Raw genomic sequence first — 27971 nt, 5'->3', positions numbered from 1 at the left:
AAGTTACCACTGCATAAGGATTCTCAAACGTGATGCCACAGTATTGTTGTCAACCTATTTTACGATGCCATTAAAGTACTGTGGAAGTGAATCAGATACTGAACTCTGACAGTGAGATATCATACAGGCTTATAAATTAAAACTCACTGATTCAAAATAAAAAGACTTAGTATTAACTATGTATACAACTACATTGTTCTTACTTCCTATCACAGCAAAAGTGACATTAGCTTTTTATTACAGGTATATTTCTTTATTTCTAGCTTCCTGAATGACAATGAAGACTCAAAAAGAGTAATCTGAGCCCTATTAAAAGCAAAAATAAGGAGATCATTTATATTTTAACCCATGCAAAGAAATTATCCACCAAGAAGAATTTCTGAGAAAATTAAGTAACTAAGTATATCATTACCATAAATGTCAAGTTTGCTGCTAAAATTTGGAAAAATATCATTCTGAAATACTTCTGAAAGATGCTTAAACCACATTCTAAATAAAGTTATACTTTCCTGTGCCTTTAACTAATAATTTGCTGAACCATGTGTTTCTAAACAAGCTTCACCGTAAGTTCACAAATTACTTCGGTCAGCACCTATCAACAGTTAAAGGGCACAGCAAAAGGATCTCACTGAGAGAATAAGAAGCAAGCAAGGGCTAAGGCATACTCAGCATTAGACTACTACACTCGGTGTCAGCAACCTCAGACATGGGATATTTTCAACAAGATAAAGCAACAAGAGGTACCTAGATGACCACATTTATTAGAAATTAGTAGCAAGATTCACTAAAAATTAGTAAGCTAGACTCCTAAAACCTGTATTCAGATACCTGGAGAGAAGACCTAATTTCAAATGCACTTCCTGAAGATCCTGTACTGATTTAAGATAAACATTCTTCAAGGTTAACACAAGAAGCACAAGGCATACAGAATAAAAAGCAATAACTATCATAAAAACTAACATGGTATTTAACCAACATAACCCTTCTTCTTGCCTTTTGCCTTAAATAAAATACATGTAAGTATATTTACCTTTGCTCCATGTTTATGCAGAACTTCCATGACATCATTATGAGCTTTTTCAGCTGCAACATGTAAAGGTGTCATGAAGCTAGAGAAATTAAAAAAAAAAAGATATTAGTTTTACACTCTTAGTATGACAGAGTCTTTTGGAAAATTCAGAAATTTCAGAAACGTACTCTTTGTTTTTCTCATTAACATTTGCTCCTTTCCTGAGCAGTAGTTCTGTAACTTGCTTCCGCTTGGGATGCACAGCAGCCACAGCACAGTGCTGCAAAAAAAAGTAAATATAAATTATATTTCAAAGAACTTAAACATACTTTACTTCATCTCTTAATTATGCTGCTAAAATCAGATGACAACATTTACAAACAGAATCCATCATATTTCTGCTGAAATCTAACATACTGAACAAACACAAGCTAGTGATCAATGCTAAATTATTCCACCCAGAAAAACAGTTTTCATTTTAAAGCTATTTGTCACTTACAAAAAAAGCAGTATGGTCCCAAATACATTAACCAGCTATCAGGACAAAACTGACACATAATGCACACAGGAGGTAAAGACAAACAGTTTGAAACAGCCTAACTTTCTACAGGGGTCTTCCAAAAGAGTCCTTAAGATTCTGCTGCTCTTGTCAGATTGACACGACTTGTATGTTGCTTTGTTCCTTCTTCTACTTCAAAGTGTCCTGAACTTGTTTTTGGCTATTTGTGTTACGAACCCAACTACAGATTATGTAATAAGCAAACAGGCAATAAATTTCTCTTACAGTCTCTTTTTTAACATGCTCTGAGAAAGACAGACCTTTCACACAGGGCTTTTCAATGCTCACACCTGCCCTTGTGGGACACAGCCTACACAGCGCCCTGCTAGGTGTAACTGTTCTCCTAAATGCAGCTGGCATCTGCCACTGTTTCCCAACAGTGGCTCTATCAATGCATTCCTGAGGCCTGAAATTACCAGCATGGTTCCAGATAAGATCGAACAGCAGGCTTTAAAATCAGCCCAGAAATGTCTGTTTCAAGTTTGGATGTCTCAAGAAAGCAGACTATAAGAAAAAGGAGAAACTTTTGGATGTTTCTGTTAACATGTTTACCTATGTTTTAAACCAGTAACCCATAAAAAATCATAAAAACCAGAGAGTCTCCTGGAACAGAGTTCTCTAAATTTCTAATAGCAAAACAACAGCCTTTACAATGAGATAGAACCCCAAACCCAATGCTAATAAGCAGCAATAGTACCAATAACCATCTTTTGCCCAGTTTCAGCCTTCACTAGGAAGTAACTTCCACTCAAGCTTTCACATTTCTGTTGGTCAGCAGGGCACATCCAAGTTTTGCAAAGGCAAGCTTTGTAAATAAACACAAAGATCAACATTTGCTTTGAAGAGTAGCAGCATTTTTAAGGCTTTGCAGACAATATCCTATCTGTAGTTCCTGCTAATATGATGAACAAGCCCTAAAACACACAAAAGTGTGAAATACTGCCAAACTTCAGAGCAACACTGAAAAAAACCCAAGTACTTGTTTTGGCCTTTGTGGGGTAATAGGGCACAGACCCCAGTGGCTCATGGTAAACAATATTATGCTTAAGGCAGGAACAGCTCAGTTAGATTGTACATAACGTCACCAGATCCTGGAAAATAAGGCCTTCCACGTGGACTGGAGACCACTTGGAAATCTCAAGTACAGGAAGCAAAAATTGAAAAATCACAGTCAAACACTTACTGAACACTGAAACAAATACATCAGTAGAGCTAAAATATCCCGTTTGGCCCAGTTGTCTCTGCAGAACGAGCAGGTGGAAAAGAGCAAAGAACATCATAGGACTATGAAGTGATCATTACACAGCTAAAGAGATGTCACACAGCAGCAGCTGATATACTCAGGAAGAAAAGGATAACGTCATTGCAAATTTCATACTGCTTTCACATTCAGTCTATAAATCTCTCTTCTCTATCTTGCTTCTAAGTTCAGGTTAGGATGCTGAGTCCTCCACAGAGGAAACAGAACATATGGATGCTTGGTACTCAATACACAGTGTTCTGATCACAATCACAATGTTTGTAACACTAAATATGCAGTTGTATCAGCCTACGGCTGAGATCTACCACTGTGAAGAAAATGTTCCACTGGAATAAAGTATCACAGCTATAGTGGTTTTAATAATACCATCGGTCCCACTCAGCTTCAATATCTTCATTGCATCTGGGATACTGGCTGTGTTCTTTGCCTCCACTGCTTCTTCAAACAATGAAATAAGAGCAGGATACTGCCAGGAAAGTCTCAAAGACTCCTGTTTCCATAGCTAATGTGGCATTGTCAGTATTATTCCAATCCTGTAAGACCCTTTCACAACAAGTTTACAAACCCTATGAAGAAAAATTCTAATCCAAGCTTGTCCATATAAAACATGAAGGAAACACTGGACCGCAGGACAGAATTTAACCCCAGAAAAAACACAGCAACTGACCAACAAAAAAAGAGGGTGATGGGGAAAAAAGCAAGAGAAGTGGAAAAAGAAAAGGTGGGGAGTGGTTGGAGGGCTTCTGTAATCTACTAGAAGGAAGAAAAAAGTGATAAAATAATTTATATGGAGTTTTCTGTAACAGTGATTTTATTTTAATATATAAAGTGTTTGATGGCAAACCCTCAATCTCAGATGATTAATGTATTTTCATAGTGTAGAAATAAAAATCCTTGACTGCCAAACTACCACCACATTTATCATAAAACAAATGGATTGAGTGTATAATCTTACCAGTGCAGTCTCATGAGACTGTGGTTGCTTAAAATTAATGATCTCCAAAGCAAGTGTCTTTTTCACTTTGGCTAGGTCTGCCTCTCTGGCTGCTTGCAGTAAAGAGTGTCCTTTGAATTCATCTGTTAGAGGAAAAAGATGCATTTAATATTCAGCAACATGTCACATTTATAAATGTTACAGGAGACAAGTAGCTATAGTCAATTATGAGGAAATAAGAGTGTTTCTGCATGTCTTCAGGTAGTAGCTGACCTGGACACAGAACACAAAATATGTTTTGCTGAAACGAAAGGGACATTCTAAAGGAGAGAAGAAGTGATTCCTTGAGTAAACTCCTTATAGCTTTTCCCCCTCTTATCCTCCACCCACTTGACATTAAATGCATATGTGACCTCTAAATTACCTATGTATGAGTTCAAGTAAGCACAGTGCTATGACATATTCTTCAGAAAAAACGCATTACAGTAGCTTTTCAAAAACCCTATTATATTTACAATGACAAAAAATTCACTGTAAAGCCTAAATAGAAATAATTTGTATAAAATTATAAATAATAACAATAACAACAATGCATACATAAAATATTAAACTATTGGTCTTAAAGAAAGCTAACTGGCTAAGCATTTGAAATCAGTCTGCTGTGAAGATGAGAGACAGGTTTTGACAGTGGATATGTCTTTGCAAGTACAGAGAAGTAATTTTGTTATGTTCACATCTTGTTTAGGTCAGCAACTAGTTCATTTTAGTTTTAAATAACTTTGAATGTGAAAAGGAATGAGAGTGTTTCTCTTAAAATATACATATGAAAGGTAGGTTAGCAAAAATGATGTCTGACCCTGGGAACTAGGAAAAAAAACCACCTTGATTTCAGTAAAAATATCAGTATTTTTCTTTCATAAGCAAGCTTGAAATACTAAACTTGTTAAAGAGGTGTTTTCTTCTCCCAGCTTTGTTTTAACATCTTGTGTATTTGTGGATTTATACATAGAAATAAATATTAATAACTTCTAAATTTTAATTTCAAATATAATTCAAATTTCTTTGTAAACAGAGCACTACTCAAAGCACAAGTACAAATAAATCCTGAAATAACAAATATAATGTAATTTTATTCCCAACGTACAAAAATCAAACAACTCAAGAAGATAATAAACATGATATTTGGCATATGAAAATACAAGATGTCCCATCAAGATACTGTCAAATTTGACATAATGGTCACATTCGTATACAAATTTCAGTGGATATTAATGGATATGAATCCTTCTCCATTACTCTTGAGGAACTATACATATAGAAATAAAACGAAGTTTAAATAGATTTTTTTTTTTGCTTGTTAACTTAAGTACATGGTAAATTAACCTTCCTCAGAGCCAGAAGCATCTTCCACTTTAGCTCACAATACAAAGTAGAGAAGTAGGTAAAAGGTACTAATGTCCTCCTCTTTTCTCCGAGATTAAAGTTTTCTGCCGTACATGATCTCACCACCTTCACATGCAAAGAACAGTGACAGACTAAAACCTGACTATCTGTGATTGTGAGTAGTGCAGGATCACATGATTAGCGTCAGGGGGCTTCTGCTCTACTGGAAAGGTGACAGACAAAACCAAAAACTTTATAATTGAGAATCTAGTTCTCAAGAAGTTTTCTGTAACTTCATAATACTCTGTTTCCATACTTGTCTCAATTAATTATCTTTTACAGTTTATTACATTGAGAAAACAAATCCCTCAAAGAGGGCTAGCAAAGACACAGGAATTCAAATTAGAGCTGAAAGACTGTTTTGTAAGCAGCATAAGGATTGCAAAGACTGCAAAAGAAGGTGATGGAATTTCAACCTCCAAGTTTGCACACCGAAGGTACCTACGTTTTGGAAGCTTCCATTTAAGCGCAATAAAGAACCTCAGTATAGAGGCTCTTATGTGACTCAACTGGACTTCAAGCATTAAAAAACCCACAGTCACTGATTCAGCAGTGCCTTAATAATTTTACACTTAAGAAAACTGGGCAATATCACAAACAGTATATTAGAGGTACCTGCATACTTCAAAGTGAGCAGCACAGCTGCAGCTCCTCTGCTGCTTTGCATCCACTTGTGACACTCAAGGAAGCTGTCCCGAAAGGAAAGCATCCCTTTACACCCACCACCAACTGTTTGCAGTCTGAGAACACTTACAGGTCAGCCTCTCCCTGAGCTCAGGCGTCGGAGCCATATCGACCGCGCTCTTGCCGTGGCAGTTGACCAGCGTGGGATCTGCGCCGTGGCTCAGCAGGAGGGAGCAGACCTCCACACGGTTCTTGGAAGCAGCCTCGTGCAAGGGGGTAAACTGCCAGAGGTCCATAGCATTCACACAGGCACCATGCTGGCACAGCAAATAAAGCCTCGGATTAGTAAGAAATCATCTTCTACAACTAAAAAGCTTACAAATTTTCATTTCATTAAATAAAGTCGGTTCCACTCTTTCGAATATGAACACACACACACAAAAAGTAATTAAAATATCAGTATACACAAAAATACTTTTGAATCCTCAAAAAAAATTTGGAATTTCTATGTAAGCTAATTTTTGCATGGAAAAATTCAAATAAATTAAACTCTACTATCAGTCCAAAGAAATTAGGTGGGGAAAAAACACATACACTGTTCCACACAAAAACCTAAAGTTGCAGGTTTCTGAAATGACAATAGGATGTTTGAAACCTGTTACTACAAAAACAAAGGTCTTGTTTTTCAGCTCTAGTATAAATAGTTCATAACTCATGAATACCTAAATCTACAGTAATTACTTTCCACCCTTCTGCTTACCTTAAGCAGCAGCTCTGTAACCTCATAGTGTCCATATGAACATGCATTATGAAGAGGCACAAGACCACTGTATGGAAGAAGGCAAATGACATTTATTTAAGTAGCATTTTTAAGGAAGGAGGAACAATTTTCTCTCTACTGAGGTGAAAAGATCAAGTTAAAGCTAAACTATTTATATAAAATTCACAAACTAATGGGAAAATCTGACTTTCCAAACAACACATTACTCAAGTTTGACATTATAATGTGGGGATTTGTTGCTTGGGGGTCTTGTTTTTGGGGCGCTTTTTTGTTGGTGATTTTGTCTTAACAGGCAACAGATGTTTAATCTACCATTAAGATTTGCATTAAATGGCTTTGACATGATCTTTCTTGAAGCTATTAAGGAGGGGGAGAAGTCCCATTCTGCATTCCACTCGCTCACTAGTGTTCTGCTTCTGCCTAAATACGAACTCCTGTTTAAAATGATACGTGAAAAGCAAAATTCCCCAGATAACACTAATGTAACTCCTGGGTATATTATGAAGATGTAGAAATATCCATAGAAAGCAGACTCAAATTGCTGTTCCAGACTGTGGAATGACCTGATTTTACTCCATTTTTTATAGTACAACCTATTTAACTGTTCATGATACTTCTAAGAGAGTCCCTGTAATTTTTTGTACAGCTATGTTACTGCAGGTCATAGTTAAAACAGACACTAGCAAAGTAAATAACAGGGATTTGGTCATAAGCACAAGACTTAATAAAAAAGTCATGCATTGAAAGGGAGATGCAAAAAGGGCAATTATTGCTGAGGATAAAATGAGTTTAATTCAAGCCAAGCAAGACAGGCTACTTATGGATCAACTATGCACAATACACTGAAAACAACAATTAACCCTTCATCATTTATGGAAAATACAGGGAGTGATTCCCAGAACTGCAAAATCAACTCAAAGAGCATTAGGACAGCAATTAAGTGAACTTAATTTTAAAGTAGTTGCTCTGAGAAGCAGCACTGCATTTGTCACAGGAGAGGGAAATTTGTTTGGGGAAATTTTCCAAACTGTTATTTTTTTATCATCGCTTTTCTTAATTACAACTTAGGAGTGCACGTGTGGGACAGAGAGAGACTAGTCAGTCCACCAAGCACTCAAAAAACCTGCCCTCTTCCAAAATGACCACTCAGCAAAGACAATCACTACAGCAATGCACCTGGTCACTTCTGCAGCATCCCCTCCCCTTTCCTCGTCCAGCACATCGCAACTTTGTGCATGACAACTGTAAGGGAAAGAAAGGACCAGTGGAAAAAGAGCTGCTTCCGTGGCAAGGCTTCTCTTTGGGAGTAACCAGAAGTGGTGACCATTTTGAAAATGCAGCCCAGTTCCTAAAGGCTCTCTTTAAATTGACCCCATTGAAGAGAACCTAAGAGGTCTATAAAATCAACGTAACCTAATTTAGCTCCTTAAATGAAAAGTGACATTTGTTTATAGCATTACTTACCTATAAATTATGTATAAATAAGAAACAGTAAGATAAAACAAAACAACACACTGATTGTAAATGTGTGATGCCACTGAAAAAAAGTGGGAGCTTACTAGGATGTTAGATATTTCTAAATACATTTGGGTTAATTTAAAGTTTAATACAGAGTAAGTATATTGGTTTTCCTTTCTTTGTTCCCTTTCTTTCCCCTCCTGTTCCAGCACCCAGTTCAAGTTCAACTTAGTTACTTTTTACACTTTCTAAGCAAATCATTCAAACCTCATTACAGCATTCACACTGGAATTTTCTACCAACTGATGCTGAAATTTTTGAAAGGTGTAAAATACCTCAAACTTACCAAATAGTGCTGGATCTACCTGAACAGGTACTAAATAGAGTTTTATTAAGGGATTTTTGTGTCTTATTTTCTTCTTATGGTTTTTGGTTTTTTTACTTGTATAACATGTCATTATGCATTTCACAACAATTCTGATTTTAAAAAGCCATTGGGGTGAATGGATGGACTGAAGTGCTACAACTAGTCAAACTTCAAGAGTTTAAGTACACTGAGGACTGGTTTGGAAAGAAAGGAAAAAAGCTAAGAAGTTGATTAAAAATCTTTTAACACTAGGCTGGACTCAGCAGAAAATGAAAATATAGGAAGTGCCTCAAGTTTGCTCATGGAGACAGAACACATACTCATTAACATCTTACTTCTGAATACAAAATGTATGCCTTTAACTGGGGGCTCAATTTCTACAATGTGAGGAATAAGCCCTTCTAACAGATCATCATGAAAATCATCATCTTACAGACCAGAAACGTGTGGCTGAGAACAATGCACAATATGTATAATTCCAGATTTCTGACTGCTGTGTACTTTTTGTGATATCTTACCTAACTACCATCCTTACTGCAAAAACAGAATAGTTTAGCTTCTAATACATCTTGATTTTTGCTGGCAGCATCAATCAAGATACATCTCCAAGGACCACAAGTTGTGAGCACATGAGCATTACTGATGTTACTTGGAATTACATCCATGCATATGCAACAGCATAATGAAACTACAGATAGGTTATTCAATGTACATTTTTCACTAAGCCCCCGTATCTTGCCCCCACTGTCTTCCGTAAAATAATGCTGTTAGTCCATGATTTCACAGGGTAGTCTGTGCATGGAAGTAAAGAACAAAGATTGGAAAAAAAATTCAAGTTGTGAAAAAAGACCTAAACCAAGTGCAATTGTAACTGTCTGTTATCAGGGCTCTAACAAAGGTTCATTTATGATGAACCACACTCAGATTTTGGAAGCAAGTATCACATTCTCAGCCAACTATTTGAGATTATGCTGCAACATGAACCAGAGAAATAAATCTTCATCTTGATTAATATCTGCTGCAAACAGATAATAAATCAGTTAATTTTACATACCCTTTGTCCTTTGCATGCACATCGGCACCATGCTGAAGCAGAAGCTGGACTATCCGAACTCTGTTGTAGCCTGCTGCTAGGTGTAAAGGAGTGGACTGTAAAAGAAAAGATGAAGAATGGGAGCCACATAAATTTTAACTCCTGCACTTTCTGCCATTGAAGTACTGTTAGTTTCTCTTACACATTGCATCAAGATAAGTTACAGTTCCCTTCTGTGATTAGCCAAATTAACAAATACACAGCACGTGCAGGTCCCTCCTCTTGTCAATCCAAAAAATGTTCCTTAAGGTGGGGAAGAATACAAGTATTCTTTAAGGCAATAAGAACCTCCTAGTTAAAACTTAATTTAAATTATGGCCCATGTTTGGTTTGGTTGGGGATTTTTTGTTTGTTTCTTTTGGTTCTTTTTTTTTTTTCTTTTGATGCCATAATTTTAGTTTTAAAATGCTAGAGTTTGGGGGTATTTTTAACTCACAAGTAAATTTATACAGTTTAGGCTGCATACTCACTGGTTACAAGACTGCTTGTATGTACACTTGTTGCAACAAGTGCAGAAGAAGCAGACTGCAGAACAAGAAATAATGCATTTATACCAAAGCAGGAATGTTTGTCTTCAGCTCCTCACCAAAAAAGTAGCTGTATGTGTTCTGTACTGTACTGTGCTAAGACACAGAGCAAAGTGTATGCAGTTTGCAGTTTCTTGTAAAATACAGATCTGCAGCAGTAATGCACCTTGCTGCATAGCAGAGCAATAACACCTTTCTCCATAGATAACTTGTATGAATTTTAACTGAAAGCTTTTGAGTTGACAACAGCAATTCCCCTTGAAGTTTACTTGAAAAAGATTTTTATTACAAAACAAATTTTGTGTGCTGTCTCAGTCTGAAAGGACTGGTTTATTACACAAATGGGTAACACTGTTTCCTTCTTCCCAAGGCTCAGCAGCAGACGATTTGAAAGCAATCTTTGTTGCAATTTGTGGCATGCAACCAAACAATACAATTTTATTACAGTAATACCCCATACATAAACCAGCTTGAAACATGGGAAAATTTACATATCTCACAGTATTATGCCAAGTACAGATTTACTGTCAGCATTAAAACAGCGTTATACGGTATTACAAGTGAGACATCACATTTCACTATTATTTCCAGGAACACACATTTAGTATGTCCATAACTTGTAGTAGTATGTATTATATTTCATTAAAGTCTCAACACATTGCTACTTTGCTCCAGAAAGAGTAACTACTTTGGCACCTAACATGTGTCCTGTGTATCACAGTGAGGACACAGCTTGTACTATCAGAAATGACACCACAGGGCATCTCTGAGAAAAACATCTGGATAACTCAGTTAATTTAGGGAAGCAGTTATGCAAGTTTCCATAAGACCCATCTTCAGAATTAGCTATACTCAAAATAAGGATCTCTAACATCCCTAACCCAAAGATCCCCAAAGCATTTCCAAAGTGCAGAATACCAACAGCAACAAAACATGTCCCACCTTTTAAGTATTTGCCCATTCAAATTGTTAGGATCTATTACTCTAAGAAGCTTCTACTACTGAATTAACAACTTACATCGATCCAGAAGGCATTACATTCTTTTTACATCTGCCCAGATTATAAAATAGCTGGCTTATGCACATCATAAGCACTAATGAAAATGTGGATAAAGATGATGACACTATTGATATCAGCAGAATACTTCAGTACTGTTTATTCTGACAGTTGCCTTGGTTTGGTTACTAAATCAAGCTTTAACAATTGAATTAGTAACTCGGAAAACCTGAAAGGAATTTGAAATGGGCTGCAGAAAAGTAAGTCTATTGAAAGGTCTAAATGCCAGAAGGAACTGGAGCAAGCACTAAACATTTGGACCACTGCAGGATCCTTTAACCTCACTATGATTAAACTACATCCATTCTTGTCTGTATGCCACTTCTAAAACAACGATGGCAGACTTCCAAAATGATGTTTTACTCATATTAAACATTATTAACAGAGATGTTCTCAATAAAGATACATCAACCCCAGAGTCTTGTTCATTCCTTAAAATTAAAAGAAAAACTACTATGACCCAAGCTGGGACTGGGCACTTTGTATTTCTAGGATTAGTAGACCTGCACTTGCCAAATAACTTCATTAGAGAAGGAGCCCAAAACATTTCAAGTTTATAGTTGCAAGACAACATAAGTGAAGCAAAACAGTGTCATACCAAATCTTCGGACAGCTTATATCCCCACCTTTCAGAAAGGTGAGCTACTTTCTTCTCCTTGGGCAAGGCCACACAGACAGCCCAGTCCCATGAATGAACACAGCATACCATGTCTTCCCCAACACACTAGGAGTATTTAGCTGCAGTCAAGCACCTGACATCTGGCCTTCTGATCCACAGCAACTTCAGTGAAGCTGCATCCCATGCTGTGGCTGCCTCTCTAAAGAGGAGTCAACTGATGCTCCCTGTAACCATCCTTGGAGATGGGTCTGAGATCTCCACTGGTCTGCATGCTTGACTCTGCAACTGCAAACCATGTATCCCAGAGGAACACTCAGTGCTGGAGAGGAAGGGAGTTAGAGGGCCACAGAGATCACTTGACTGATGGGCAAGGACAAGTGAACACACGCACGAAGGTGTGCAGAAGCAGTGATCCTGGAGGACTGCTCCTCCTGTATCCACAAGCCAGCACTGCCAGTTGCTCATTGGTTTGGCTAAAAGGCTCTTAAAAATGCTGTCCTTACATATGCTTCAGGAAGGAGAAAGCATGAAGGTCCTGCCTTCGTGATTTTTTTAAGAACTGCTTTTCCCTTCTCATAAGAAAGTGAATTCATTAATATTATAGTTAACAGTTAAAAATACTAATCTGGAGTTACAAGCTTGTATGCTAATTACAGAACCTTGGTACCTAAAAGATAATGTTGTGCAACATGAACTACTCATTATATGGGACTATGAGCCCTAAAAAAACCAACAGCAACAAAACCAAAAACAACAACAAGTGAATGATGGCAGCAAAGCCTGGCTTTTAAAATTAACATGTTATGTAAATAGCACCAAAGAAGTAGAAACTATCTATCACAAAAAGCAGTATTATATACTGCACCTGCAAGGTATATCAAACAAATTACTTTGTAGTAAGAAAAGAGATTTATTCAGGCTATCAATTAACCCTTCCTCCCATATCTTGCAATACTTGGCAAGACTTACTAACAAAAATCCCTAGAGGGCACTTACCTTCCAAGACTCACAGTCACAGTTACCAAGCCAATCACACTGTCTTGCTTGCTAGTTTAATTAAAAAGAGCATAACTCCATTTTTATTAAGTAAAGTAGACCCTCATGCAAGATGCTCACATTACTTGAAAGTTTTATGGCAGCTGTAATTGAGTCAAAGCAGGTACTGTGCATTTCAAGGAACATCACTGTACACAGGATGGCAATCACTGTCAACCCATATACCTACGATTTATACTAAAGCAGGTATTTTTGCTTGCAGTCTTTTTGATAATGTGTTGCCTGGGAATACAAGATATGCACTTTTTAGATTTAAAAAAATGAATATATAGCAGTTTGATACTATTTTCAGTGAGACTTAGGTATTTTCACACAGCTTCATTATCAACAGCTGATTTGTCGACCCCTGTTTAAGGTCAGCCACCTTGGACTTGCTGCCCCCTGTTCACAGGCCTCAAACAGCAAGGGCCCCGAGGAATCTCCAGCACTGCAGGCTGCTGAGCAGCTTCTACTGAAATCTGGAAATTGGTTTCAACAAATTGCCCACAGGCAATGTGGGAGTGCTGGCTCCAAGCACCATCCACTTCCCTCCCTTATCTTGCTAAAGAGTCTTCAGCAGCTCTTAGATGGTAACGCTGCCACTGCCTCAAATGCTTCATTTTCAGATTCAAATTGCACATTTTAAGGGCAACTTTAAACCAAGGGATCTTATGTAATGATCTTACATTATGCATTATCTGCATGATTAATAACAGCTGCAGGAACTGTTGTAAGAACTAATATTCCCTGTCCTTGCTTCCAACTACTGAATCTTTATATAATGCTATCTGATAAGGATCTTAATGCATTTCTCTCATTCTCAAGTTGCCATCCAGAAGGCTATTAAAATCAACAAACAACAATCTTATTACATATATGATGTCTCATCATACATCTTATTTACAACACTACATAGTCATTAGGAATTAAATAAATTAATTTAACCTTCTACAAGAAGGACATTCTTATAATAAAGAGGCAATGCTCTGATTTTGAGAGCAAGTTTTGGCCTTGAGATATTATGACTACTCTCACGCTCAGACAGTCCCCACAGGGATATGCACCAGTAAGTATGGCTCTTACACAAATAGGCAAACAAGTAACACTTGGAAAAAATATCTAAAGACATTTGTATGCTTATTGTTAACTCTTCTACAACACCATGCTGACAAAGGACATTTAAAAAAGAAAAAAAAAAAAGGAGGGAGAAGGAGGAATTTTAAAATGTTTCATGTAGACTTTAATATATTAGACTTTTTTTACCATGTTTATAATTATCTTCAGGTTTGGTATATTTGGAAATTGCAGGTACGCAGCAAACTCCCATTTAACGTAGGTCAAACAAAACTTTTATTCTAATCAGACCATACTGCCCGTAGAGAACAGCAGTAATAAAAGTATCCTAAAGCATTTCTAGTTTGTCTTACAAACTCCCTTCAGAGGAGTGTTTCACCTTCTTTGAATGAAGGGAAGAGCAGAAAGGTTTCTAATTGTACAAGGGACCTTCATTTCGCAGTTTTATACAAAAGTGTTTTGAAAGATGTCCTGACTCCTCGTAAGGCAAACAACTCTCTCTTCACTACGTCAGAATTTATGACAGAATCTTTCTTTTTAATCACATTACTCTGCGCTTGATGCTGCTCTCTTACAGACATCTCTAAAATGAACTGCATCAATCACAAGGGTACACCAGGAAGACATTCCGGATGCAAGCAGAGTACCTCTTGTCACTACTTTATCATTCTGATTAATGGGGTAAGAAAACAAGTTGCAACAACATCGCAATCTTGCAGACACATTCCTGAACTTTTCCACTGTGAAAGTGATCAGGCTTCTCAGACACCAACTTGTATTCTAACTTTAAACAGTGTACCCATCTTGCACCTTTGTTTTTAAATGCAGTTCTAAGTTTTCTTGGGAAATACCTCATTAACATTTGTTTGTATGGTGCCAAGCCTGGGTTTATACATAAAATATTTCCTTCTGGAAACACACATTTCAAATAACTCAAAATAATTATTTTATATTCATGTCACAATGCTCTTTCTTACACACCAAGTACTACAGAAACAAAGGTCCCTAACTCTGACTGAAGATTCATGCTCTTAATAAGCAAGAAAGGGCCTGTGCTGTTCACCACCCACACAGCTTGTCAACTTCGGCCAGCCAGATCGTGCAGCTTCCTTGGTCATTTCATAGCAGTACTAAGTTATTTAAATTCATGGTTGACAATTACGCTTTAGGGACAAACTTAATAGATGCTGCTCCAGGAAAACAAGTAATGTTGTCTGCTGACTGTAGATGAGCTAGCTGCAACTCCAGAGACAAATAAGCACAGGGATGAAGAGCTTAAACTACTTATCTAAAAAATCCTAAAACAAACAAGTAAACAAAACCAAAAAAACCCTACAAATAAACAAAATTCCTAAAGATAAGGATTATGAAATGCTTAAGGAAGACATTTCTCACTCCGCTGTTTCCAGTGGTAATTCCACTGCTTCATCTTAAGAACACAGCCAGTAGTTCTTAATTAGACAGACACACAGGACAGGCTTAGTACAGTAAAATTCAGGAAAACATCATGTCACAAATTTAATAGACAGTGCTTCCTAACAGCTAATGCCAGAAAACGAACTGAACAGCCCACCAATTCAGAATCTGCAAGTCACATGGTATCTTAATTTAGCGCTCTGGTATATCAGATGATCCCTTAGCAGGTGTAGGGGTAGTGGTGGTAAGGAACCAATTGTTTTGAGCTGTAAACCAGCAAAGACAAAACCAGCTTGATTTCACAGATACAGTAGTGCTAGGGCAGAGCATCATTCGGCAAAAATGTTCATAAACCACAGGAAATTATAAGAGTTAAAAAACACAGAAAGAGAAGACTAAAAATACTGCAAACACACTGACAGAATAAGCCCTCATTTGGAAAAGGTTTACTTGGGTGAAGACCAGGACTCTTCTACTCCTCATATCCAGTGAGTATTCAACTCTATTGTTTCACAGGGGGCTGTACTGTCCACACTATTGACTACTAAATGTTTCTTTAGTAGATCTGACCTTTGAGAGACAACACAATTTTCTGACTCCACGTCTGAATCTCTAAGACTGTGTGACAAGGGTTGGCATCAGTTCTACACATTAACATAGTGACCTGTTGTACTGCAAATTGGACTAAGTGTTGACAAATAAGGGGGCAGGAGATTTATCACAGAAGAGCTTTTTTAATCACCTACATACCTGGGGTAGGGAAGGACAAACAGGATGACAAGCATAATTTTGTAGAAGGGTAGACAAAGAAATAACTGGAGTGTTTCTGTCTCAAGGTTAAAAGAAGGTAGAACAGTAAATAAGTGGTTTTACTTTTCTGCTCAGGAATGCCTTCTGGTAGCACATAGTGCCACTGAGCAAAAGAGGGTAAAGGGCAAAGACGTCTTTCCTAACAGGAGAGAAAACATGCAAGCATTGCAGGACCACACAACAAAAGAAAGTTTCATCTGCAGAAGCAAGCTTAAGGTGTATGTTTGAAGACAACCACGAAAAAAACCTTACTAAATTCCAGAAGAAAAACCCTGTCTCCCTCAACCAGCAGGTTTCTTCAGACGGTGACACTTGACTTGCAAAATTATAGAGATTATTATATTTACACTAGGATGGTAGATCCTTAATCCATGTAGATAGCTCTGGAAGTTATTCTCTTAACAGTAACTATATAAAAAAAAGACAATAACTCAAATTCATTATTTCAGAGAAAAGGAAGCAAAATCAAACCTGAAAGAGCATCATAACTTCCCAAATATTAATGAGGAAGCTTAGTTCCCTAACAGCTCCATACCAAGGTGCTGCCATTACTTTCAGATGCATCCAGAAGGACAGACTAAGAGGGAAACTGTAAAGGGCTAGGAGAGGCACTTAAATCTTTAAATGAGAACACTGTTGATCTCTGAAGGATTTTACTAACAGCAGGTCCCGTAAACGGGGCACTAGTGATCCTTGACATCTTCCTAAACAAGAATTAAAATGCAACACCTCCTCCCTCTCCTGAAACTCTTCTGTACTTGCACTTGTATCTCGACGTGCAAAATAGTTCCACAGAGGATGTGTCAAAAAAGCTGAGCAACCTCCCTCACAAAACCACAGTATATTCAGAAAACTGACCCTTACAAGAATCTCTTCCATTTCTACATGCAAATGATGAAGGTTTAGCTGGGGATGGAACTGCAATACAAAAAAATTCTGGAGCTTCCAACATGAAGTAGCATTTGCAGTTTTCCCAGATTCAGAAGTACAGAATACATCTCTGGCAGCACTCAATGACACAAGGGGACGAACTTTGAGATGGATTATCAGAGAAGCAGAGGAGTATACACTGTTTCTTTGGTGACAGATGCTGACAGCTGAGGGAATAGTGGCTTACTGAGCTACAGAGAGAAGAAATTACAGTAAATATCTACTCTCTTCTCCTAAAGGAATGTTGTTGATGTTATTTAACACTGAAAGGAGATGTATGCTGCCTTGAAAGACGTGGCAGAACACTCCACAGAAACTACTTAGAGTATCGTTGTGTCCAGCATGGCCATTTTTGTTGCTTCTTTTCATCAGCTAGAATCTGTCAGAAATTCTAGTCTGAGGTGAGGCCCTGAGGCACAACTGGCTCTTGCTGAGGCCAAGGTGAGAAGAAGAAACTGGCCCAGCAAGGTTAACTAAAGTCATCAGAGGGTATTCAAACCCCTACTAGTCCAAAGAGCGGCTAGTAACATCCGCCAGCCAGAGAAAAAAACTCATCTGGGCTGGTGGACTGAGAACACAGGCACACAGGATTTTCTCATGGCAACAGCTGGAACTTCTTATTTGTTAAATTGCACACTGGAAGCTGTGATTCAAGTTTAGTGCACATGGAAGAACAGATGCTACTCCTGCTGGTCTGAGCAATGGGGCCCAGAGAGTGAAGTTTCTCCAGTTTTTGAGACCACCTTAGTGCCAGCCAGCACAGTCTGCAGCCCAAATCTCAGCCCATCAATCTTGTCAAACTGCAAGCCGCAAATGCTTATCAGTCCAGGAGAGCAAGATGAGACAACTTTCTCTCCTCTTCCAGCACCAATACATATATTTTTAGTTGTGCTGTCAGCCAGGGTCAGAAGCCTTAGAATCCTGTGCTTTAATTATTTGTTCAGGCTGCTGTTCCCGCTTTTTAAGGAAATAATTTTGTTTTGTTCTGGCAGCACAAACAAGTGTTAACAAGAGGTTCCTGTCCAAACAGTCATGCCAGATAACTGGGGAAGGTCTGCATACCAACGTTAAAGCAATCTGAAGAAGATGCACACTGGAACACCAGGGAACCAAAACTGCTGGGTTTTTTGCTGTTGCAGTCTCTTTCTACTTGCTATCATAATCTTCATAGAGTCATAGAATATCCTGAGTTGGAAGGTACCCATAAGGATGATCAAGTCCAATTTGTAGCCCTGCACAGGACAGCCTCAAGAGTCACAACCACATGCCTGAGAGCATTATCCAAACATTTCTTGAACTCTGTCAGGCTTGGTGCTGTGACCACTTCTCTAGGGAGCCTGTTCCAGTGCCCAATCACTCTCTGGGTGAAGAACCTTTTCATAATATCCAACCTAAACTCCTCTGACACAACTTCAGGCCATTCCCTTGGGTCACCACAGAGAAGAGATCAGTGTCTGCCCTTTCTCTTCTGCTCATGAGGAAGTTGTAGACTGCAATGAACTCTCCCCTCAGTCTCCTCTTCTCCAGGCTGAACAGACCGAGTGCCCTCAGTTACTCCTTGTAAGGCTTCCCCTCAAGGCTCTTCAGTATCCTCACTGTCTTGCTTTGGATATTAATAACTTAATATCTTTCTTATATTGTGGTGCCCAAAGCTGCCACAATATTCAAGGTGAGGCCACCCAAGTGCAGAGCAGAGCAGGACAATCACCTCCCTTGACCGGCTGGTGATGCTTTCCCTGATGCCCCCAGGACACAATTTGCCCTCCTGGCTGCCAGGGCACTGCTGGCTCATGTTCCACTTGCCATCGACCAGGACTGCAGGTCCCTTTCCATGGCGCTTCTTTCCAGCATCTCATTCCCCAGTGGGTATGTACATCAATCTTTTTCCCACTACAGTCGACTAACAATCTTTTATTTCCCTTTTCTTTTTACATATCTTATTATTTTTACCACTTCTACCATTCCATCTTTATATATTTACTTTGTTTTGCCTCCTTCCCCTTCCAACTAGAAACTTTACAGGCTTTAGTTTGTAAGATTTTCACATAATTATGAAAGAAAAGCTTCTTAGAATACAATAATTTGACCATTCTCTTTACTAACATGAATTCAAATCAGCATTTCACTCATTTTATTGAAACAGGGGTCAGAATGAACTCTGTTAAGAACAACACTTGCAAATTGATTGCGTTTCAGCTCCAGTGCTCTGTATAAAATAAGTATTTATACATCATAATCTGGAATCAAATTAAAACATTAAATATAAAATAATTCATAAAATTAAATACACAAAACGTTCCTATTGCATTACAGTGATAATTTACAAATTTTAGAATTTAATGCCTTTATAATCCAGTCAAACAGACTTCACTGTTCCTTTGAAGAGAAGCCTTGCAAATACAGGAAAAAAGGCAGAGAATTTATCTTGTACTTCCAATTGAAAAGTTACGGTTATTAGAACATGAATATTCTAAAGAATTTAATCTGTAAGAAATAAGTTTCTTTTATAAGTAGACATATATTATATTACTTGGAAAAGACTAATCAAATCACTTCAATTTTCTTGTTCATCAATGACACATCCATCATCAATTACAATGCCCTATTTTGGCATTTTCCTCCCCTTCTATCATTCGTCTGCTGCCTCCTCAGTCAACTTAAACAATATTTTTAGAAATGATTATGTAAATACACCTCTTCTTGCATGTAAGTATTTGCAGTTCTTTTCATTTAGAACTAAATTGATGACTCTAAATTATCCATACAAACTCTAAAGTCAATGATGGGTTTGTATGAGCAAGTGATAACTGATGTGCTGAGAGAAATCAGAGTCAGCAAGGGTAGAAAACACAAGGGCTTTGGGTGACTTAGGAGGTGAAAAATGTTTGGATGCTATCAGTGCCTGTTCTACAGAGAAGGTGCCTAGGGAGGCCACAAGGGTAAATGCAACTACATTGCTGGTACCAAGTGACACCTGATGCAAAACCTTGCAGTTGGAATTGTCTTTAATAGTAGCTATAAAACACTCAGACTCATCTACAGGGGAAATGCCTGCTAAAATAATCCAGCATGATGCACTAACCTTCAGAAAGTGATGCTGTGAAAAAAATGGCAAGTTTTTTTAACAATAAGCTAAGAGTGGTAGGTAAGAGAATTATGTCCTTGCAGACAGCATAAAAACTACTAACAAAAGCAACACTGGAAATGCCGTGCTAATGTGTACCTTCTGTTGGGAAGGGCTTGATATAGTGAAGGAAGCCAGCATGACCAACAGCAAGCTGAAAGAGTTTACTAGAATTAAGAAGACATTATTCAAAAAGCTGAATTTACAAGCTGAAGAAAACAACAAGGATCACAAATTCCAGCAGTTTAGAGGCAGAAATACAAGTAGACAGGCAAAAACAGTTTAAGTTGTAACTGGTGAAAGGAATTCAGATCAGCCATACTTCTTGCAACCCACTAGGAGCACAGAGTGCACCAGCCAGTCCAGTGTGGTAAGGTGATGCTAGGTCAAGAAATGGAGTTCTTACAGGTAAGAAGACATTGTGAAGAACTAAAGGAACTCTCTGCATGATATACATCTTAAAAGAAACAATAACTCATACCAGGATCCTGGTGAGTGAGCATGTGCATATTGGGGAGCAGGGGGAAGCTTGGCAAAGGATTTGTCTGAAACTAGTGCCATGGTCTAGTAACCACAGCGGTAGTGGATCAAGGGTTGGACTTGATGATCTCAGAGGTCCTTTCCAACCGAGCTGATTCTACGATTCTATGAAATCCTTGCCAATGGTTTATATGAAAGATGATGTTAGGTCATCTTCCAGAGATGGGAAACAGTGTAGAACTAAATGATAGATGCCACAACAGAGGAAGGCCACAAAGTACTTTAATATCACATTCAAAAGTGAAAAGCAACATGAGAGCAGAACAGTTTACTTCTCAGTACTTCTCATGTTCACATAGAGGGATTTTGAGAGAGAAGTGACACCAAGCATAGAAATAGCACCTACAGTATTCACTATAGTCAACCATATACAGAAGTCAAATGCATACAGTCCATGGACATTTCAACTCAAAATATAATCTCAGCAAGCTCTGTGAAGGGAAGGGCTCCACTCTCGAGATTGCAGTAGAAGAAACATCATCAGTACTCAAATTCTGGGTGCTCTGTGTTAGAGCCAAATCTAGAGCACAGCTTTGAGTTAATGTACATAAAATATTACATGGTAGCTCTGCCCTAGTCTGGCAGTTTGACTTGTTTTCTCTTGACAGTAGATGGATAATAGCATAATGCAAGAAGTCATCTCCTGAAGCTAATCATCAAGGGGAAAACAGTTCATGAATAAAAAAACCCCATACCTTCAAAACATTTGAAGGCTGCCTGAGGAGCACATTGATTAAGATCTAAAGCATAAGATTTCCTGAATTTTACAGAACAATGAGAATCACTACAGAGAAAACAATTTCTTTCCAGCCCTTCAGCGCACAATTTTTGTTTGTGGACACGATAGACTATACTTCAAATAACAGGTGAAAAGATACTCACTGAAATGTCTGGGGGAAAATGTTTAAGATCTCATAACAGAAACTTAGAGCAGATGGATCAGTTTTACATTTTATTCAAAAGGTATCATCTTTGGCTATAGAGGCTTTTAAGTGACACCAGGGATAGAAATTCAGCCAAGTTATCTATACTCTACAAAGTCTGCAGAGGGATTATTGTGTTACCCACTCTGACCACACTTGGCTGATGAAATAAGATGGGATCACACCATAAGAAAGTGCATAAGTTGTCACTGTTTCTAAGATGCATGAAACCTGGGAACTATCTTTTTTTTTTAATAAACAAAATGGTGTTTTAAAGGCAAAATACAGTTGTGGTCATTTTTTAATGTTCTTTTATATGTGTACTGCATTGGACACTTCTGCACCAGGTACAACTTAAACATTATAGTACTTGTTTTGTAATCTCTTTGTAATGTTGGAAATGTCATCTTTTTTTATAGTGCACTATTAACTAAATCCAGAAAATACCTTTAATTTTGCATGCAGAATTTGATTTAAAATATTAAACCTGGCCTAGTGAAACGTGTCTGCCCATGGCAGGGGTGTTGGAACTAGATGATCTTTAAGGTTGCTTCCAACTCAGGATATTCTATGATTCTATTTATCAATCCACACACTCATACCCCTAGATATACCCTTGATACGTGTGTTTCACGAAACACATACAAGATCAGTGCCACCAAAGACCACAGTGTGTATAAGCCATCAGCCAGGGCCAGCTTTACACTAGCAAACATTAGCCAACAGAGTACATGGTTATCACTTATTTCAATAACTGCAGTTCCACAACACTGTAATCACGCATCATGAATCTTCCAGGTAATATTTGCAGGACCACAAATAAAGAACCCAAAATCTGCACATTTCCCACCCACAAAAACAGTTTTATACCACTTCATCAAAACCGAGCTGATATTTATGCTAGTAAGCAGCAAGTAAGCAGATTTAGCAAGGGTTTGCTCATCAAGTTATTATGGAATAACTGTTTTGGATTTGTGGAGCTGTCTTTTTTCTGAAATAAAATGACATTTTTTAGTTAAATTATTTTTTATATTTTTATTTTATTAGATTAATCAAGGAGAAAGTACTCATTCTGAACCAAGAATCCACAGTCAGCTGTTATTCTGTATGATGTATGATTCCATTGCTCCTCTCCTTTGCACTAGTTATTTTTTTGTTGTGGATATACCTTGAGAGTAGACTATATTAATACACCACACAAACAATGTATATCAGCAGAAAAAGTTCACAAAATTTTGAGGAAGATGAAACGTAGATTGTGACAATAAATATTACATGTGACAAAAAAACCCAAACACACATGTAGAGTCAACACTGAGATTCAGACATGCCCTTAGGCATGACAAAAAAGGCTTTGCATTAGGTATCTGCTCACAAGTCTTTTGCTCAAATATGCAGCTGTCGTCTGTAGAAATGTATATTTGCACAACATTCAAACAACACCTTTTATTGTACGTGAAATAATTTCTTCCAAAATATATTCCGTACTCATCTGAATATAATCTCTATGACATAGATCTACAGAACAAACAGACCTATACGTTTATGTAGTATTAGTTTTCATTTCTACCTGTAGCACAAGAAGAATGCACACAACTGTAAAGGTTTACAGTTTCACTAGCACACAGTGTGTTCACATCTTGCTATACATAGCATTTGTCTTCAGTCCTCAGCTCCTAAAGCCAAAATGATTACAAGAGAATCTAAACCTCTGCCCAGGTCTGTAGGTTTAATAACTGTAAAGGAAAAGCTTGCAAAAATGTGGATCAGTTGTTCCATAAAGACTCAGAAAGTGGAAAGTATACCAATTTTCTTTCAACCTGCAAGATTTTTCATGAAAATGGCTGCAAACAACCAGAATTCTGGAACAGGGGCTGGCAAATTCACTTAGCAGCAGCAAATTGGAGTCTCCCTGGTAAGAGGAGACATAACTCACCCGATCTTGTTAGAATTCAATTTCTGTTTATCAGCCCTTTGTTTACAGGCTGATCTCTCAATAGAGAGAAAGAAGGAGAAGAAGCACAAGAAGGAATGTGCAATTCCATTCAACAAAATGTTACTTGGTATCAGAGATGTGCCATAGCAAAAGCTGAGGGGCACTTTGTCATCTTCACAAAACACACACATGCAAGACTTTTTGCACTGGTTACTTCAGGTCAAGGATATTGGTACTCAGCACTGCATTGCAGACCTTCTCAGACTTGGACTTCTTACAGTTGGACTTCTGTGCCCTGCGTCAATGAACCTGAATCATGCCATGCATGAGAAAAATAAACATCTCTCTATGGCAAGCAGGAATGGTCTGAAGAAACAGCCTCACCCAAACCCAAGAGGCAAGTATGTCTCCTATGACTTACAAAGTTTAATGAAAAGGCCTGATTCTGATATTCTGGATCCAGGGCTGTCTACAGCTGGTTTGGAAAGGTATGACAACAAAGGCATTGCAGAGGCATAATACCAAGTAAGTAAGGACTGGTACTGGGAGCTGTTAATGACTGAAAACTGCTAATAAACAAAGAAAGGGGCACCACAAGTCAAATTAAATTTCACCACAGTGAAATTAAGTGAAGCAGGACCACACGCACACTAGTAATGGCCTTTTAATTAATAAGTTATTAATTTTCTTTCATGGGATCACTACCTTATCCACAGTGCTGGATGGTCCTGTGCTTGGAAAAACTGAGGTGCATTGTTTGCAGGATCCCTGATTCACTTGTTGCAGAAATTTCTACATTCCTGGTTTCTGAGGAGCGAGGTAGTGAGGGAAAGTGCAAGAAAAAATATGATGTAGCTGTGGAGGAATTGCATTCTGTGCTGCCTTCTGGTAGTAATTCCTGCCTCAAGATGAACTAATATCCAAGACCAAGCTATCACAGGTAATGCTATTGTATTTTCTGATTTTCATATGGTTGATCCGAAATGTAAACAACAAAATGCAGCTGCAACAAATCAATGGAAACTTCGAAGTAAAGTATGAAGTATGCATTTTATTTTTCAGAATAATAATTTTTTTATGCTCCAAAGAGCTCAAAATATCAGATATTTGCACTGCTTCACGAAATGAACCTTGAGAAGAGGACCAAAAAAACTGGGTTTTTGAGTAACAACTGGAGCAGTTGGGTTCTCTTGCAAGAAGAAAAGATTTTATTCAACTGACACCTGAGTACTTTAGTGCCAGCATGATCTGAGCATGTGTAATGCAGTACAGGCACAGCATATTACATACCAGCAAAAATCCAACTTCAAAACAAAAACCCAACCTCCTATTGCTAATAGCTACCGTGTCAGCTGGTAGTTCACTTTGGAAAGCTATCAAGAGTACTGTGGGAAGACTTGTCTTGTAGAAAAGGGTTCTCATCTGAATTGCTAAACCCAATGCTTCCTTATTAGCTCAGATGCTTCTGCATTTTTAAAATGGAGGCAACATCAATTTCTTCCTGAAACACCTTTCAAGTGTTCACAACAGCTTTCCAAAGGAAATGAGAGAGCTAAGAGCTTCTACTCAACCTGCAACCATGACATATTCGATTTTAAACCTGTCTCTTGCCTACTGAATTAGGTAGGCAGTGACTGTTGTAAAAAGTCAGAAATGCAGCTCCTATACAAAATAATACAGCTTTAGTTTCCAGCAGTAGAAATAAACCTGGCGATTTAAAATAGTCAAAAAACAGGTTTTGAAAATTCACTCACAATTGAGTCTTGAAAAAGACATCCCCAGAGAAAAATATTTGAGGGAAAATAACAAGGGCTGTAAAGCCTATATACCTTTACATAGATAGACACATAAATAGGTGCCTTGGCTTTTTAACACTGTGAAATTCAGTACCATCATCTAACTTTAACACTATAGCTTGTCTTTGAAAAGTCACTACTTCTACAGATTATGTAAAGACCAAAAAGTCTAGCAGAGCTCACAGGCAGGACACAGCGAAATTTCCAACCCATTGGGAATACACAGGTGCCATGCATTTTGTATAAGTTCTGCTTTGACAGAGCAAATACTTTGCGAAGCAATGTGAACAAAAGTGATGTAACACACCAATTTTGCAATACACCACCACATCCTAACAATTCTGTGAGTTTTCAGTCTCCTGTTTAAAAAAAAAAATCAAAGCAAGACTGTAATGAAAAAATATAATAATATTTCAGCTCAAGCATTGCTTTTTAAAAAGCAAATAGGACAATTTCAAAAGAATAGTTTTCATTAAATTTTAGCTTTGTATAATACTCTTTTGCACACACTGTACTATATAGCTCAGCACTTGTGCACTATTATTTGTGCCCTCATATATATCCAACAGGCATATAAGCCAGTTCTTACTCAAAAACTCAATCATTACCCAGCTCAATGAAATCACTGTTCCTGAGATACTATTGTTGATTTTCCTTGGTCTTCAAAACAAACCCCCACAAATTACCTAGATCCTCGGTACGCAGGAATGCTTTAGCTGACAAATAAAATTGCTCTTTGTTTTGCACACACTCCTTCATTTTTCACTCCAGAAAATAATTGCAAAAGTAGACACAGAGAATAAATTCCCTCTTCAGACAACAGCTCAGGAGGTTCAGTAACGTGAACATTTCTACAATGCCCATAATCTATCTAAACAGTGACTTGGAGGGGAAGAAGGAAGTTCAGTTTTCATTCCTATTCATCTTTGACCTCTATGCTAAATAAACACATGGAGCAATGGTTATGAGCACCAGCTGTAACTCTTTTAGCAGCAAGGAACCCTGTCCAATAGGAATCAGACTCTAGCTGTCAATACTTTTAGAAAAGGCTACAAGCAGCACCTAGAATGCAGTAAGTCTTTTTTATTTCCATCCTGAGCTGGTTTCAAACCAGCAAGATACTGTCAGAATTTTCCACCTCTCTTACCTGTTCTATGAAGCACAACCTCACAGCACATGTGATATTTGATAAATCCAGAACTCCAGATGTTAGTATACATGGGACACAGAAAAAATCCCCAGGGGGTGGGGGAAGGAGGGGAAAAAAGGTAAACTACATACAATTGCAGTACCTAAAGTACGAAAAAAAACCCTACCACCACCTGCTAACACAAAAAAACTGTACTGGAACTCAACTTAATTTCTTCACCTGCAAAGCTAAATGTTTCACAACAGTGCTGGACATCTCAGAAAACCAAGGAATGCACAAACTGGAGAAGGAGTTTGTGGGTATAGCTGTGCTGCAGAGTAAGCATGATGCTGAGAATCTCAGGCCAATCCGCAGCGTCTGCACTTTCTCACCCTGACAGCTGCATTAATTCTGTGGCCCTACAGTGTCCTAAGTTTGAGGCTTGAATACTCAGAGGATCTTCAAAAAATAATTACAAAAAGCATCAAGGAATGCAAAAAGCTACTTCCAAAAAGGAAAATTCTCAGCTAGCATGAATCACTATAGGTCAACTAAGAGGCAGCTACACCAGCAGAGACTTTCATTTACAAGAATGCTGTGCTGTAGGCTGAAAGGTTCCCTTAATTTGCAGCACAGTGTAAAATGATTAAACACTAAGTGATCTTGCACTAGCACAGGACCTGAAAGCTTTGGTTTAGAAATTAAATACTTAACAGTTATATACCACATTTGCTACAGAGCGTTACTTCACCTTCCACAGCTTGTACACATATGGTGGGGGAAAAAATACATCTGGTGGATATAATTTAAAAAAAGCTAATTAATATCAATGGCAAGCCATCTTAAAAGGAGTTTCAATAACCAGTGCATTTAGCAACAACCAAACACAAAACCATATTTTCAGAGTGTCCATACTCATGAGCTTTAACTGCAATATGCTTTCTAAGCTTTGGGCATAAATTTTCAAACTCATTCAGAGGCTGTAATAATACATAAATATTTTCTGCTAGCTTAATATGAATTTTAAAAGCTTCATTTTTTTAATAATTTTTAATTTAAAATGAGAAATATTCAAGAAAACATCTGCAAGGGCTTATTCCTCACACTATTGACAGAAGTCATAACTCTGTATTTGGCCTTAGATCAATAGTGATAGGGACTCAATTACTCAGTAATGCACTGCTGTATTCCACCACATTTAATTATAACACAGTGCACTATTAACACCTAAATACACTCTTATTTGAATGTCAAAGTCTTTAAAAAAAGAAATTGAACAAATGTGGGCAATATGTTTAATCTTATAACATAGGAAGTGTTTTATCAGTTCCAATACTGCTAAACTAAATAAAGCCCTTGTTCATTTGCCTGTCCTCAAATCATAAAATTAATTGTTTTCAAAACCTGAAAGATATATAAACTTTCAATGAGTGATAAGTGTAAACAAGAAAAAAAATGGCTGGGTTTTCTGTCACACAGTATGTATCACAGGCATCGCAACTGAGAAAATATTTTAATATGTGAAA

The 27971-nt window shown here is 37.7% G+C and overlaps 1 protein-coding gene across 1 annotated transcript in view; it reads right to left on the bottom strand.

The window, feature by feature from the left end:
* TNKS (tankyrase) overlaps positions 1–27971 on the bottom strand; it is a 131602-nt gene that overhangs the window by 29898 nt on the left and 73733 nt on the right. The window contains exons 7-12 of the mRNA XM_027635854.1: positions 9491–9585; positions 6591–6657; positions 5961–6147; positions 3785–3906; positions 1198–1289; positions 1031–1109 (exon numbers count right to left, since the gene is read on the bottom strand). Of these exons, the coding sequence (XP_027491655.1) occupies positions 1031–1109; positions 1198–1289; positions 3785–3906; positions 5961–6147; positions 6591–6657; positions 9491–9585 (642 nt within the window). The remainder of the gene's footprint in view (positions 1–1030; positions 1110–1197; positions 1290–3784; positions 3907–5960; positions 6148–6590; positions 6658–9490; positions 9586–27971) is intronic.

Source organism: Corapipo altera, unplaced genomic scaffold, assembly GCF_003945725.1.
Source record: "Corapipo altera isolate COAL_440 unplaced genomic scaffold, ASM394572v1 22b, whole genome shotgun sequence".
Lineage (NCBI taxonomy): Eukaryota > Metazoa > Chordata > Aves > Passeriformes > Pipridae > Corapipo > Corapipo altera.
The sequence above is the reverse complement of the archived record's forward strand: the minus strand, read 5'-3'. Positions and strand labels throughout refer to the sequence as shown.